The sequence below is a fragment of the Glandiceps talaboti genome, chromosome 6 (assembly GCF_964340395.1).
Source record: "Glandiceps talaboti chromosome 6, keGlaTala1.1, whole genome shotgun sequence".
NCBI lineage: Eukaryota > Metazoa > Hemichordata > Enteropneusta > Spengelidae > Glandiceps > Glandiceps talaboti.
In genome coordinates, this window is record NC_135554.1 from 2845001 (window position 1) to 2861476 (window position 16476).

Sequence of the window (16476 nt, forward strand, 5' to 3'; positions counted from 1 at the left end):
CTTAAAAAAAAAAAAAAATTATATTCCATTTTGTGACTCAACAGTGTTCGTTTTACTGTTTATTTTCTTACTGGGTTTGCAAACAAGATGTTTTAAGTCATGTTATAAAACTTTAGGAAAGTCGGTTCTCATATTTCAAATGTTGCACTAACAATTAAACATTTTAATCCTGCAACTTAGGTACTTGGGGATGAACCGCTGGCAGATTGCTGCCAATTGCTGGCCCTTAGATCTGTAACACACATTGTTGACTTCACATGCCGCTCATATGGAAATTTGCCATTCAATTTTCATAAACTTCAAATACACAGAGCTAAAAAATACCTAGTGAATCAATGCATGAAAAAATAATAGCTTGGTGGAAGCAATTTTGTTTTTACAAAAATGTCAAATTTGGTCAAGCTTTTGGAAAAAAATCGGTGAAAATTCCGGCGAGCGTTACCTGTAAATGTACAATGTATTTGGCGTACACCCTGAACTGTGACCTAGACACATTCAAAACAACATACTCTATCGATGTTTGATAGAAAATAGGTGAATTTCCCAATTAATTATATGGAAAAACTGAAAATGTTCCATTTTTGAGTCCAAATGTTGTTACATGTATTTTCAAGTCCCAGGTGAAATCATGTAAATTTGTAACGAATGATCCGATTGGAAAACGAGGACCAAACATCGATAGGTCAGAGTCTGAAGAATTACCATAGAACTACATTACCATCCGGGTACATTTGTACTTCCTGCTAACAAAGGATTTGTCTGAATGTGGAAAAATCTTGCTGAATGAAGCCGAAGATGACATATTTTAATAAATATTCATGAAAGGTTACGAGTGGCGCGATGATAATGGAGTAGAATGCGGAAGTAGTCTCTGTATAACGAATCGCCGTGATAGTGCATGAGTTGTGACATCGTGGGAATTTTAAAAGATTTGTGCAGTAAATAAGATTTTTTTTGTTGGGAATGACAAGTCTTGTGTATATTTGGGTAAGGATCAGGAACATTGGACTATCTGTTCCTCCTCTGTGACTGTCAATGACTGTGGTAGGCATGCTGACAAACAGACTGACATGTGCAAATAAAAAGTTCAAAGTCCCAAATACTTTGTGCTGTGTCAGATTACGTTGGAAGTAGTTGAGACGACAGTTGATGAGACAGTCTTCTCAAAACCAATTGGTGAGAGACCATCAAGTAGTCATACAAATAGCAGTATGGTTATGTATATAGCAGTATGGAAATATCCATCCTACAACCTTCCCAGACCCTGACTTACAATGTACATAGGGGCTTCACTAAATCCTGTAAAAGGCATAGCAATGTCAACACAGGATGAGGAAAGGTTTCAAAGTCTCAAAACATTGATACAACTTTTTCTGGCAAGGAACCATTTTCCAGCAATAGAGTTTCTTCGATTACTTGGCTTGATGGCATCATGCACTCAACTGATCCCTCATGCCAAATTGTCGTTGGTCATTTAGTTTTGAAAGCTCCAAACTTTGGAACAATTTACTTTCTCACCTTATCAGTGTTATGAACTTAACTTGTTTCAAAAAAATTGTTACATTTATACTTATTTGAATCTCTTTAACCTTTTACATTGTCTGTGATTGTGTCGTATTTTCTCTTTTACACTTCTGTTTCTTTATCATCATACTTTTCATTGTTTTTCAATATTTATTTGTGTTACCTTGTTTTGTTGTATTGTATACATTTACTTTAGGGCTCCTGGAAAGATTAGGCTGGACCTAACAAGGTCACCCATTTTCTTATGAAATAAAAGTCATTACATTATGTCACCTGTCACCAATCTCGCATTCTGAGTAGTCGCGAGCCCTGCAGATATGAAGGTGTATTTTTCACCAACAGCGGTATTTTTGCTTGTTGTATCACATGATCACTGCACTTCCCCCTTGTAAACAAACATAGCAGACAACTAGAAATCCAGCTATAACCAGCATTTCCAATACCAAATTTGTTGTCAACCAAACAAAATATCACCGTTGTATACATTGTAACAAGTCTTAACTGTAATTTTCATGTCACAGGGAAATAGTCAAAAATTCTACACAGGACGGCAAAAGTCCAGTGACGGTCGTCACGTGATCATAAACATGAATTCCTAAATTTGTGAAGGATATCAAAATTACACAATGTACCGCCACAGAGAGTGCAATTTTTGCTTAACTACATGTAGAACAACAAAGTATGTCACAAACATTTTTGTACATTTAATGGAATACAGTACGCAAAAAACAAAGACGTATTCATTTTTCAGCTGAAGGTTATAAGTTTGAATATATCACTGAGTGATATGCAAATAGTAAACATTACGTCATACTACTAAACACGCACTCTAAGTTAAGGCTGACATGTAAACAACTGCATTGCAGTTATCGGTGATACTACGCTCAACAGTATAACGCGGAAGTGATTTTTATTTTAAAATGAAACAGCATTTTTAGACATTCAAAAATGAATTCGTAGTCGCAGGTGACATATAAGTATGATATTTGCCAAATACCGTTCCATATCTTGCTGTGAGAGGTAATTTTTCCAGTAATAATGGAGAGTCGGAGGTGAGCCGTTACAGCGGTAAAAATGACCTCGATATGTAATGGTATTTGACAAATAACATATACTTATTATTATTTCATATAGGGTCAACATTGTAAACAACTGAGTATTCTGTATGATTCTTTGTTACTAGCTTTTGAACATATTGCAGAGAGAGAGAGAGAGAGAGAGAGAGAGCGAGAGAGAGAGAGAGAGAGAGAGAGAGAGAGAGAGAGAGAGAGAGAGAGAGAGAGAGAGAGAGAGAGAGAGAGAGAGAGAGAGAGAGAGAGAGAGAGGGAGGGAGGGAGGGAGGGAGGGAGGGAGGGAGGGAGGGAGGGAGGGAGGGAGGGGGCATACTGCATAACAAGTACTTCACAAGGTAAACTACATATTTAGTATTCTAAATCTGTATACACTTTAACTCATAATACATTGTACCTTAAAAATACAGATTACTGGTATTGTCCAATCTAGAACTACACGTGTGTAATATATTTATCTATGAACACTTATACTTGATAATGTTTGTCACCCTTTTCTTTCAGGTCTAACAGCAAGTATATATGCTTATCTGCTTCAATATGGCAAACTGACTCCAGCTCAAGGTTTAATACAAGGAGCTAGTATTACACTAACAATGGGTAGGTGTTACATTGTACTTGTTGGGAATAACATCTTTTCCAGACATAGTCTCTAATAGTAATGTTATTATAGAAAGATGAGATCTTACAGATCAGTTGATTTCTGTTCTGTTTAAAACTGGTATATACCATGATACCTAGACATTTTTACCAATAATTTTTATACATTTTTAGGAGATCAATTTTTACAGTGTTAGACTTGTTTTAGTCTACTGATAGCACACTTGGAAATTTACTTCACTCTAAATCACTAAAGGCGATAATTCGTTATTTAGTCCACTTTCACACTTGATTTTTGAAACGATGGACCCAGCATAACATTCCATTGAAAAAAATGAACCCAGTGTAACATCACCTCCATAATGGTATTGCGTCTTTCATGACCCATGACCTTGGAAGACGTTTTTTGTTCATTGCACATGTACAATACATGAAATGGTCACACAACTCCTGTCTAATGCAGTATGATATTACTTACAAGCTTCAATTGTGTCATAAAGACAGATTTCTTGCATGAATGTTACAAAAATCATATAAAATGACTCAAAAGGAAGTGATAGCTGATCATTTAAATAATTTAAATGTTGAAATGTTTGAATGTAAGTTTGTTGGTGTGGACACAAGTTACAGAAGATGTCACCGTGTAATGTACATTGTACTCCAAGGTCAACCAAGAAGGTCTTAATTTGTACATATGCATACATGGCATGTTATGATGTTTACAGCATTACTTTCTACAGTAAATCCCAAAGGAGTACTGTGAGTTCTAGGAATGTTTACAAGTTGTTTTGATTATTTTGACAAGTTCACAGTGAAGAATAATCTTTCATAGAAAGTAATGATTTTCAATCAATGACGTAAAAAAATGATAATTCCTCTATTACACTGATGACAATCACCCAAGTGTTTCTAGTGCTACACACTGATGACAATCACCCAGGTGTTTCCAAGGCCACACACTGATGACAATCACCCAGGTGTTTCCAGTGCCACACACTGATGACAATCACCCAGGTGTTTCCAAAAGTTACATACTAAAATTCAAATTGGATAACTTGAAAAGATTGCAAAGGATGTCAATGCCAATTTTTTTAGTATGAATGTAAGTACTCATGGAATCATACAATAGTTCATGGCAAAGTTACAAAGTGAATGTAATAATTTTTATTATAATAATAATCATTTATTGCACCTCCAGAGGCATATAATGTTTGGGAACATGGTTGAACATTTGTTTTAAAAAAATGAACAATAGCAATAAAAAGCAAGCTGATATTCATTTGTTCAAAGATGAAATTAACAAATCTATATATGACTATTTTTTTAACATGATTGCACTCAATTTGGGTATCATAGGTTTGGATGGTAGGACCATACTTATTGAATGTGAATGTGAATAACCACCGTGCCACACTGACATACTATAATAGGCAACTGTACAAACAAATTGGGCATTTAATTTTCAAAGTTACCTGCCCATTGGGCAGGTGGGCAAAGAATTAATTTCGAGGCCTGATACGTACCTGACACAGACTACCATAGTACCAGTATAGGGTTGGCTTAATTTTAATGACTGAAAATGTATAAATTAATGTTGATTTTTATTGTTTAATACAATATGATTTTCTGTAAAATAAGCCATCAGAAACTACCGTTTGTCATATACTTCAGGGAAGTTGTCGGACCGGCCTGCTGCCTTCACACAACATAATTTCACAATTTGACTTTTTTGTTATTGTTCAGACAGTTTGACATGATGGTTGATAGCTTCACATCAAATTTGGAACATATCCTGAGAAAATATTCACAAATACACTCAAAATTTATTGAAAAACGGAAGATACTCAACAGTAGTGTAGCAGGGTCACACTCTGTTCTGCGGTCAAACTGTATCACATGACTGGTATCCTTGCCCCCTGATCAGACACAACTCTCCACACCACTAGTTTGGTTTTACAACTTTGGTTTCCTTGTTTTGAATAGCTTTCATCAAGCCCTTGCCTTTCATAACATGACAATAAAGAAGGCGCAGGGGCTGGCCAAATATTATCATAGTAGTCTTTTAAGTTTTAGTGGAAAATTTTACGTGAACACACGTAGTTTACCTTTCAAGTAAATTAAATATAACTGGAGTATGTAAGATCCTCCTCTGTAGTCCAAAAAGTCCTTGGCCTAGAGAGCCTTTTGTATGACAAGTCTATTGCATCTTAAGGTTTAATCATAGTTGATGGAAGTATTTTGTATTAAGTATTTTCTGTTAACTACCCAAGTAAAATTAATAGCAAAATTCATCTTGTGCCATTTTTGATGAAGCATGAATAAATTAATTAGTTAAAATGAGTGGGGAAGAAGCAGTGTACTGGTAATAGTAAACAATTTTGACAATGTGATGGGATATCAATTTGAAAGCAAAGCTTTTGTGGAAATAATGATAATAATGAGACAAAAGATATCCATAGTGTACAATTAGTTAGATATTGTGTTTGTGTTTTGTTATTGTAAGCTGCTGTAGGAGCAGTGTTTGGGGCTACTACATGTGCTGTTACTGCAGCTAGAGGAAAAGAAAGGAGAATGAACTACTTCATTGGTGGATGTGCAAGTGGAGCAGTATTTGGTGTGAGAAGTAAGTACAACAGCAAGTATTCATTCACTTGTCTATGAATCCATGTTGTTATCTTTGTAATATGCATCATCATTTCACTGTTGCTAAGGGTGTGGTTTTCAATAAATAATTGCAGAATAACACCTAGAAACATCCCACCAAGGTTCAACCCATTCACCATGCAGTTTCCAGATATAGGTTTTTAGTCCCCGCGGACAAAGTCTGGAACGAGGACTTATGGATTGGGTTCCGTCTGTCCGTCCGTCCGTCTGTCCGTCCGCAGCTGTTTCTTGGAGATGCCTGGACCGATTTTTTTCAAACTTGGTACAGGGGCAACATACTATGGCATACATATGCACGTCAATTTGTTTTATGATACGATCCAATATGGCCGCCTAGCAACCATTTTGTTTGCGAATTTTCCCTGTCTAAAGCCATAACTCAGACATGCTTTAACAGATCTCATTCAAAGTTGGTATTAGGACAGTGTTCTATGACAGACATGTGCATATTCACTGTTGTCATGATACGATCCAATATGGCCGCCTAGCAGCCATTTTGTTTGTGAATTTTCATGTCCAAAGCCATAACTCAGACATGCTTGAACAGATCTCATTCAAAGTTGGTATTAGGACAGTGTTCTATGACATACATGTGCATATCCATTTTCATTGTGATACGATCCAATATGGCTGCCTGGTAGCCATTTTGTTTGTGAATTTTCATGTCCAAAGCCATAACTCAGACATGCTTGAACAGATCTCATTCAAAGTTGGTATTAAGACAGTGTTCTATGACATACATGTGCATATCCATTTTCTTTGTGATACGATCCAATATGCCTGCCTGGCAGCTATTTTGTTTGCGAATTTTCCATGTCCAAAGCCATAACTCAGACTCCATTTTCATCGTGATATGATCCCCCATACCCAACCAATCCTTTATTGTTGGAGGCATATTCCATGTCCAACAAGCACACACAACATATCTAAGTCTGTTTGTTTTAGGTTCACAAATGTTATGGCGTTATCAGAGTAGTGATAATTCCTTAAAACCCAATTATAGCGGGGACTATGTCATTCTCAATGACTTGTTGATCAAAAATTGATATTTTAAAACCTAATTTGCATATGGTATCAGCACGTTGTGAATACTTCATCTATACACATACCAAGATGCATCCCCATTAAATTTCAACCCAATCTGCTTGGTAGCTAGTATAGAGGTTTGAGAATACAGCTACATGTAGTATAGAGGTTTGAGAATACAGCTACATGTAGTATAGAGGTTTGAGAATACAGCTAGTATAGAGGTTTGAGAATACAGCTAGTATAGAGGTTTGAGAATACAGCTACATGTAGTATAGAGGTTTGAGAATACAGCTAGTATAGAGGTTTGAGAATACAGCTAGTATAGAGATTTGAGAATACAGCTACATGTAGTATAGAGGTTTGAGAATACAGCTAGTATAGAGGTTTGAGAATACAGCTAGTATAGAGATTTGAGAATACAGCTACATGTAGTATAGAGGTTTGAGAATACAGCTAGTATAGAGGTTTGAGAATACAGCTAGTATAGAGATTTGAGAATACAGCTACATGTAGTATAGAGGTTTGAGAATACAGCTAGTATAGAGGTTTGAGAATACAGCTAGTATAGAGATTTGAGAATACAGCTACATGTTGTATAGATGTTTGAGAATACAGCTAGTACAGAGGTTTTAGAATACAGCTAGTATAGAGGTTTGAGAATACAGCTACATGTAGTATAGAGGTTTGAGAATACAGCTACATGTAGTATAGAGGTTTGAGAATACAGCTAGTATAGAGGTTTGAGAATACAGCTACATTTTGTAGTATAGAGGTTTGAGAATACAGCTAGTATAGAGGTTTGAGAATACAGTTACATGTAGTATAGAGGTTTGAGAATACAGCTAGTATAGAGGTTTGAGAATACAGCTACATGTAGTATAGAGGTTTGAGAATACAGCTAGTATAGAGGTTTGAGAATACAGCTAGTATAGAGGTTTGAGAATACAGCTACATGTAGTATAGAGGTTTGAGAATACAGCTAGTATAGGGGTTTGAGAATACAGCTAGTATAGGGGTTTGAGAATACAGCTAGTATAGAGGTTTGAGAATACAGCCAGATGTAGTATAGAGGTTTGAGAATACAGCTAGTATAGAGGTTTGAGAATACAGCTAGTATAGAGGTTTGAGAATACAGCTAGTATAGAGGTTTGAGAATACAGCTAGTATAGAGGTTTGAGAATACAGCTAGTATAGGGGTTTGAGAATACAGCTAGTATAGAGGTTTGAGAATACAGCTAGTATAGAGCAGTGTTCTCCCTAGGATTTGTTGATAGGATATTGGCTCATGAGCATAAATTAGCATAAATTTATGTAACAAAATAATTATATTCCTGAGTAACTTAATGATAAAATCAAAGTACATCATAATATCAAACAAGTAGTACATGTACATGTGGCCAAAGGAATGTTGAAGGCCAATTTATTACTTCAAAATATTAGCACCAATAAGAAACTCATAACAGTTTTTTAAGGTAGCGGTAAAGGCTAGGGCGTCAGTTGAATTTGCATATAAAAACTTCATAAAAACCTTGAAGCAGTCACTAGAAACTATTTTTCACACGCAAAAAAAAATCCATTCATAGTTAGAGGCACTACACACGCATTAAATATTCCAACATTGGAGAGTTTTCTATGTAGCTAGGGGGTTTGATACGCCCTCTACGAGGGAAATGGGGAATACATCCACGCCTATAGTAAAGTCCTTCAAACGATGGTGTAAACTGTAATAATAATCTGACAGCATTTCGGAACACCACTCTAAAACAATTTGCAAATGAAACTCATCGGATATAAAAAGAAAAACTTACTCGCTGCGTAATACTAACGTGTCACGTTGCACAATTACTAGCCCAAATCTTGGAGTCCAAAGGTTACGTGTTTACGCATTCAAATTTCAATGATTTATATTTAGGTTGCTTTGATCATAACACAAATTTGAAAACGCGAAAATTGTTTTTAACGGATGGCAAAATATTTCATCATGTGGGACACATTACTCAGTTTTTGACAGTATTAGGTAAATTGACAGCAAACTAAATTCACAATTGCAAGTCAAAACTACATGTACGGGAGTCACTCAAAGTACGGTACTTCCGGTGACCTTGCACTGTACAAGTACGCGATTTCTTGTGTTCAAGATCTTTCAATGATTTTCTATCCACACCCCTTGAATGTATGAACGGCTAAAGCTCTTTGATGATGAATATTAAACTTGTCCTATTTATAAAATCCATCTGTATTTACCAAAAACAATTGGCATAGACTCGTCAACATACATACAATCACACGACATGTGCTTCCACGTGTACTCCTCCCCGATCGGGCCGGCCTTCGGGTACAGCGACTTGCTCCAAAGTCGAGCGTACTCTACTACTACGTGGTAGCGATATACCAATCAAGTCTAGTTTTTGTCTAGCGACAAATTTGTTTGTCAATGACGTCTGTCGATATCAATATTATTTAAACTATCGTGAACAATTCAAGACGTTTTTATCGTGTTATTCTGAGTGAAATGAATGTCAACAGCAATTTACGGAGAGGCTGAGATACGTATATGGTATATGTGGACAGTGGCACGTACGTCATGTCAGCAAAGACACGACTACCAAAAACTAACTAATTTGACAGAAGACATGTTTATTTGTACAAAACTGTCTAATCAAAATCATGCTTTTACTATGTGTATTGAACTGAGTTTGATGTCACACATACTGGGTGTTAGAGTTTCTCTTTCACTTCAAGTTCCAGAGCTTGTTGTTGGTACATGGTGTTGCATGTAGCTCTCTGACGGAGGTATCAGTCCTCGATGACTTTTCCTTATTTTTCTCAGATGCTAAAACTCAGACAGAGCCTTCATGCTTGTTCTTACATGTACCTTCTCTATGTTACTTACTTACTGAGCAAACCATTTTGATATTGAATGGCGAATCTCGGCAAAATAACGATTTCTTTGAGCATTTAGTGTAAGCGTAGCATGTGGTATACGTTACTAAAGAACTCGCTAGTGAAAGGACTCTACGCATGCGCAGTGTAGTGTCTATTGTTTACGACCCCTTAGCCTAGTTAGATAGTATCACATTCTGGTAGACGTTTGACACGTGTCTTGCTTGAGTGCTTTTCTACACCATACAATCAAGGACACGCCATATTTATAATCTTTATGTTTACTAGGGGTCTTAACATGTCAGAATGCCAAACACACCAGCGAATTAGAGCAAAAGAGGTACTGTAAAAAATGCTAAAAATACACGAAAAACATCATTTTTCACCCTTTGTATCCCCTTTTCAAAGCTTTTGATCTACGTTGTTACTCATGACAATGGAATGAAACCTTTTTTGGTCGATAAAACGTGATTATAAAAAATTTCTCTCGGTGGTTTTTCGACGTAGCAGGTATACTTCGACAACAAGGTGTTGCCAAAGTAGCACTCATTTTTTACCGAAATTTACAGTTTTAAAAATTCATTAAAAAAACCGATGATAGATATAGACAAAAACCACCGAGAGAAGTTAGAAAATTTTATATGGAATATATAAATGCAAAGAAATGATTGAAAGATCATGTAGTTTCCAAGATCGAAATGAAAATATTCAAAAATATTTATTTTTCATATTTACTGGTGTCATATTTCATTAATCATAAAGAAACGCAAAATAATAATACTCCTAAAACAATCATATCAAGAAGGATGTTTGCTGCGAGTTTGGTTGCAATATCTTTATTCTGACATTTTTTATGATTTTTTTTACACAACAAAGAAATGGGAGAAAAATAGCCTTTACTGCTACCTTAAAGCAGTGTTATTGATTATTATTCTTAGGAAAGCTAATGTCCACAGATAAATTAGACTTTCACACAAAGTGTTTGTGTACAGCTATCGTCAGACATCGTGTTAGTCCGAAATTTCGTGATACACGAGACTTACTATACTTCCCTATGGAGGACTTCAAAAACTCGGGATAGTTTGTGACGTTATGGCCGCTATATTGGAAAATCCATGCTTTCAGCGTGAACATGAAACTGATAATCGGAGATAACATCGCCACTTTATCAAGAGGTACATTAGTCTATTCAACTCTTTTCATGACATTGAAGAATGCACATGGGAGTAAACCAACCAAGCTAATCGCTCTTGGGTTGAGACATACTTGGTGTTATCACTGTTACTCAGTCACTCATAGAAAATTAACTAGACACTGAATGCAAACTTCATGAATTTGTTGAACTTTTATAGTTTATAGCAAAATGGCACGGCATGCCAGTTTTGCCTTTGATTTATGGAAAGCTGTTGTACCGTAGTTTGAATCACACTACCATTAGCGGGTTACGCATGGTGATGAATTTACATCTATTGTCTATTGCTGTGATTATTGTACATGTACATGATGTATGTTTAGCAAGGGAGTATGTAAAGCAGGCGAGACATAGTCAAAATAAAGCCCATATCATGTATACAACTGTTGGTATGTTAAAATTTCTCACGGCATTCTTCAGTCGCATCCAATGCATGTATTTTTGGTCAATTGAAATCATAACGATTGGTTGATAAGGGAATAGTCTTTATTTGTTTACAACAATGTGGAAACAAGGGAGTAGAAACAATATGTTCGCCATTTGTAGGGATTATATTCCATATGCCAATACAATATCCTGGTAAAATGATAATAAACAACTTATCTGTTTATTGTATGGTTATAGTGGTTTGTTATTTATGGGACAATATGTTGAACCCAGGCATATTTACACATTTGAGAGTTGTTTCCATGACAATAGAGTGGTTTTTACTCAAGACTACCATTCAGACAATGGGAGAGGGCCAGTTGCTAATCTGTTTCTCACTTATGTACATTTTGAACATATATTAACATATATTAACATATATTTGCTGGAACATTTTTTGGCTGTTTTGTGCAGTTTAAAGTATCAGTACGTAATACTCCTGCATAGATATTACTCAGCTACCTACATACAACTCCTTTGGATTTTGCTGGACTAAGGCAAGGATAGTCCCAACCGCAGCACAATATTTCTGTAAAATATCAACTAAGCTCTTGATAATAGTTTTGTATGTTTCGGGTCCTCTGAAACAAGGGTGGCAAGTTCTTCTTCAGATGATTGCAAAACCTTGAATTTTCTGGAGGAGAAGGTCTGCAACTCACAACAGAGGAAGCCATGTCATGAAATACCATTGAGCGCATGCGCAATGACATTACAAGGCAATTGTTTTCGAACTATTGCCTCCATGAGTAGGGCAATAGTTTGAACATTATTTACCAGAAATGTCATTTCATGTGCAACAGCATTAAAATGAGTAATAACACATGACAACGTATTGACGAATCACAACACAGCAAATGCACAAGATATGTTAGAATTGTTTACGACTAATGTGCAATATCTGAACTGTCATCACAGTAGCCTTATACAGTCTGTTGTTATAGCATTTAGATCACCAACTGACTGGTCCATTATACATTTGTCTGACAGTAATTAGTATTTTAACATTACATATCATTAATACTTGACTACATGTATGTTTTGTTGACAGGTCACAGCTATGGTATGGGTGTTGGTATGTGTGTTTCTCTCGGTAGTATTGCTGCCATTTACAAACAGGGCTTGATGGCAAACTGGCCAAATCAGTTCACACTCGAAAAATGAACCAAATATAATTAACCTAGATTCAAGTGAAGTTTGTTTGTTTGTAAAGATTATATTATTGCTTCAAGAGATGGTATGGCAAACGTTTTAGGCTTTTCATTAGAGATTGGAGTTTTGACCAAGGAGTGCACATTGGTTTTCACCTCATGGATGTACATTGTCTAATGCCAGTGTATGTGTACACATAAAGTATTGTACTTGAAAGTAGCAGTATCTTGGTGCATTAGTACAGTGTAATAGGTATCCTGGTAACAATTCAATGTTTGTGAAATGTAATAGTGCACTCGCTCAATATCATACGTGAATGCAGAGATTTGAGATCAAAGATTCATTCTTGTATTTGTAATAAACCTTAGAAGATTAAGATGACAGAAAGCAATGATATCTTCTAAACATTTAATTAAATTTGGAGTGTTTGAGGATACTGTGTCCTCCCTAGAATAGAGAACACTTTGTGCAAGGTGCTTTCTTGGAACGACATGTGTACATACCTGAATACAGCACAACTTCCTGTGTGTGTGTGTGTGTATGTTTTATTGAATTGAGTTTAACTCATATAGGTGTGCATTCCTAGATATGTTATGTAAGATTTCAATGGATGCAGTTTGATTAAAAATTTCGCACTTTAAATCAGATTGTTGTATCTTATGTTTCTATTATGTTTCTGTCAGTTTGCTGTATGTCATGTTTCTATCAGATTGCTGTATGTCATGTTTCTATCAGATTGCTGTATGTCATGTTTCTATCAGATTAATGTATATTATGTTTCTGTCAGATTAATGTATATTATGTTTCTGTCAGTTTGCTGTATGTCATGTTTCTATCAGATTAATGTATGTGGTGTATCTATCAGATTGCTGTATGTCATGTTTCTATCAGATTAATGTATATTATGTTTCTGTCAGATTAATGTATATTATGTTTCTGTCAGTTTGCTGTATGTCATGTTTCTATCAGATTAATGTATGTGGTGTATCTATCAGATTGCTGTATGTCATGTTTCTATCAGATTAATGTATATTATGTTTCTGTCAGATTAATGTATATTATGTTTCTGTCAGTTTGCTGTATGTGGATTCTATCAGATTAATGTATATTATGTTTCTGTCAGATTAATGTATATTATGTTTCTGTCAGTTTGCTGTATGTCATGTTTCTATCAGATTAATGTATGTGGTGTATCTATCAGATTGCTGTATGTGGATTCTATCAGATTGCTATATGTGGTGTATCTATCAGATTGCTGTATGTGGATTCTATCAGATTAATGTATGTGGTGTATCTATCAGATTGCTGTATGTGGATTCTATCAGATTAATGTATGTGGTGTATCTATCAGATTGCTGTATGTGGATTCTATCAGATTAATGTATATTATGTTTCTGTCAGATTAATGTATATTATGTTTCTGTCAGTTTGCTGTATGTCATGTTTCTATCAGATTGCTGTATGTGGTGTATCTATCAGATTGCTGTATGTGGATTCTATCAGATTGCTATATGTGGTGTTTCTATCAGATTGCTGTATGTGGTGTTTCTATCAGATTGCTGTATGTGGTGTTTCTATCAGATTGCTGTATGTCATGTTTCTATCAGATTAATGTATGTGGTGTTTCTATCAGATTAATGTATGTGGATTCTATCAGATTAATGTATATTATGTTTCTGTCAGATTAATGTATATTATGTTTCTGTCAGTTTGCTGTATGTCATGTTACTATCAGATTAATGTATGTGGTGTATCTATCAGATTGCTGTATGTGGATTCTATCAGATTAATGTATATTATGTTTCTGTCAGATTAATGTATATTATGTTTCTGTCAGTTTGCTGTATGTCATGTTACTATCAGATTAATGTATGTGGTGTATCTATCAGATTGCTGTATGTGGATTCTATCAGATTAATGTATATTATGTTTCTGTCAGATTAATGTATATTATGTTTCTGTCAGTTTGCTGTATGTCATGTTTCTATCAGATTAATGTATGTGGCGTTTCTATCAGATTAATGTATGTCATGTTTCTATCAGATTAATGTATGTCATGTTTCTATCAGATTAATGTATGTCATGTTTCTATCAGATTAATGTATGTGGCGTTTCTATCAGATTAATGCATGTCATGTTTCTATCAGATTGTTGTATGTGGTGTATCTATCAGATTGCTGTATGTGGTGTTTCTATCAGATTGCTGTATGTCATGTTTATCAGATTGCTATATGTCATGTTTCTAACAGATTGTTGTATGTGGTGTATCTATCAGATTGCTGTATGTGGTGTTTCTATCAGATTGCTGTATGTGGTGCATCTATCAGATTGCTGTATGTGGTATTTCTATCAGAGTGCTATATGTCATGTTTCTATCAGATTGTTGTATGTGGTGTATCTATAAGATTGCTGTATGTGGTGTTTCTATCAGAGTGCTGTATGTGGTGTTTCTATCAGATTGCTGTATGTGGTGTATCTATCAGATTGCTATATGTGGTGTCTCTATCAGAGTGCTGTATGTGGTGTTTCCATCAGAGTGCTATATGTCATGTTTCTATCAGATTGCTATATGTCTTGTTTCTATCAGATTGCTGTATGTCCTGTTTCTATCAGATTGCTGTATGTAGTGTTTCTATCAGATTGCTGTATGTGGTGTTTCTATCAGATTGCTATATGTCATGTTTCTATCAGATTGTTGTATGTGGTGTATCTATCAGATTGCTGTGTATGGTGTTTCTATCAGAGTGTTGTATGTGGTGTTTCTATCAGATTGCTGTATGTGGTGTTTCTATCAGATACTTAGCTGTATGTGGTGTTTCTGACACATTGCTGTATGTGGTGTTATTATCACATTGTTGTATGTCATGTTTCTATCAGATTGTTGTATGTGGTGTATCTATCAGATTGCTGTATGTAGTGTTTCTATCAGTGCTGTATGTGGTGTTTCTATCAGATTGCTGTATGTGGTGTTTCTATCAGAGTGCTATATGTCATGTTTCTATCAGATTGTTGGATGTGGTGTATCTATCAGATTGCTGTATGTGGTGTTTCTATCAGATACTTAGCTGTATGTGGTGTTTCTATCACATTGCTATATGTGGTGTTTCTATCAGATTGCTGTATGTGGTGTTTCTATCAGATTGCTGTGTATGGTGTTTCTATCAGAGTGTTGTATGTGGTGTTTCTATCAGATTGCTGTATGTGGTGTTTCTATCAGATACTTAGCTGTATGTGGTGTTATTATCACATTGCTGTATGTCATGTTTCTATCAGATTGTTGTATGTGGTGTATCTATCAGATTGCTGTATGTAGTGTTTCTATCAGTGCTGTATGTGGTGTTTCTATCAGATTGCTGTATGTGGTGTATCTATCAGATTGCTGTATGTGGTGTTTCTATCAGAGTGCTATATGTCATGTTTCTATCAGATTGTTGGATGTGGTGTATCTATCAGATTGCTGTATGTGGTGTTTCTATCAGATACTTAGCTGTATGTGGTGTTTCTATCAGAGTGCTATATGTCATGTTTCTATCAGATTGTTGTATGTGGTGTATCTATCAGATTGCTGTGTGTGGTGTTTCTATCAGAGTGATGTATGTGGTGTTTCTATCAGAGTGCTGTATGTGGTGTTTCTATCAGAGTGCTATATGTCATGTTTCTATCAGATTGCTGTATGTCTTGTTTCTATCAGATTGCTGTATGTCCTGTTTCTATCAGATTGCGGTATGTAGTGTGTCTATCAGAATGCTGTGTGTGGTGTTTCTATCAGAGTGTTGTATGTGGTGTTTCTATCAGATTGCTGTATGTGGTGTTTCTATCAGATACTTAGCTGTATGTGGTGTTTCTATCACATTGCTGTATGTGGTGTTTCTATCACATTGCTGTATGTAGTGTTTGTATCAGATTGCTGTATGTGGTGTTTCTATCAGATTGCTGTAT

The 16476-nt window shown here is 35.5% G+C and overlaps 1 protein-coding gene across 1 annotated transcript in view; it reads left to right on the forward strand.

Annotated features, from left to right (window-relative positions):
• LOC144436588 (NADH dehydrogenase [ubiquinone] 1 alpha subcomplex subunit 11-like) overlaps positions 1 to 13164 on the forward strand; it is a 13716-nt gene extending 552 nt beyond the window's left edge. Inside the window, exons 2-4 of the mRNA XM_078125412.1 lie at positions 3099 to 3194; positions 5698 to 5817; positions 12437 to 13164. Coding sequence (XP_077981538.1) covers positions 3099 to 3194; positions 5698 to 5817; positions 12437 to 12549 — 329 coding nt within the window. The 3' untranslated portion in view covers positions 12550 to 13164. The remainder of the gene's footprint in view (positions 1 to 3098; positions 3195 to 5697; positions 5818 to 12436) is intronic.
• Positions 13165 to 16476: the final 3312 nt, after the last annotated feature.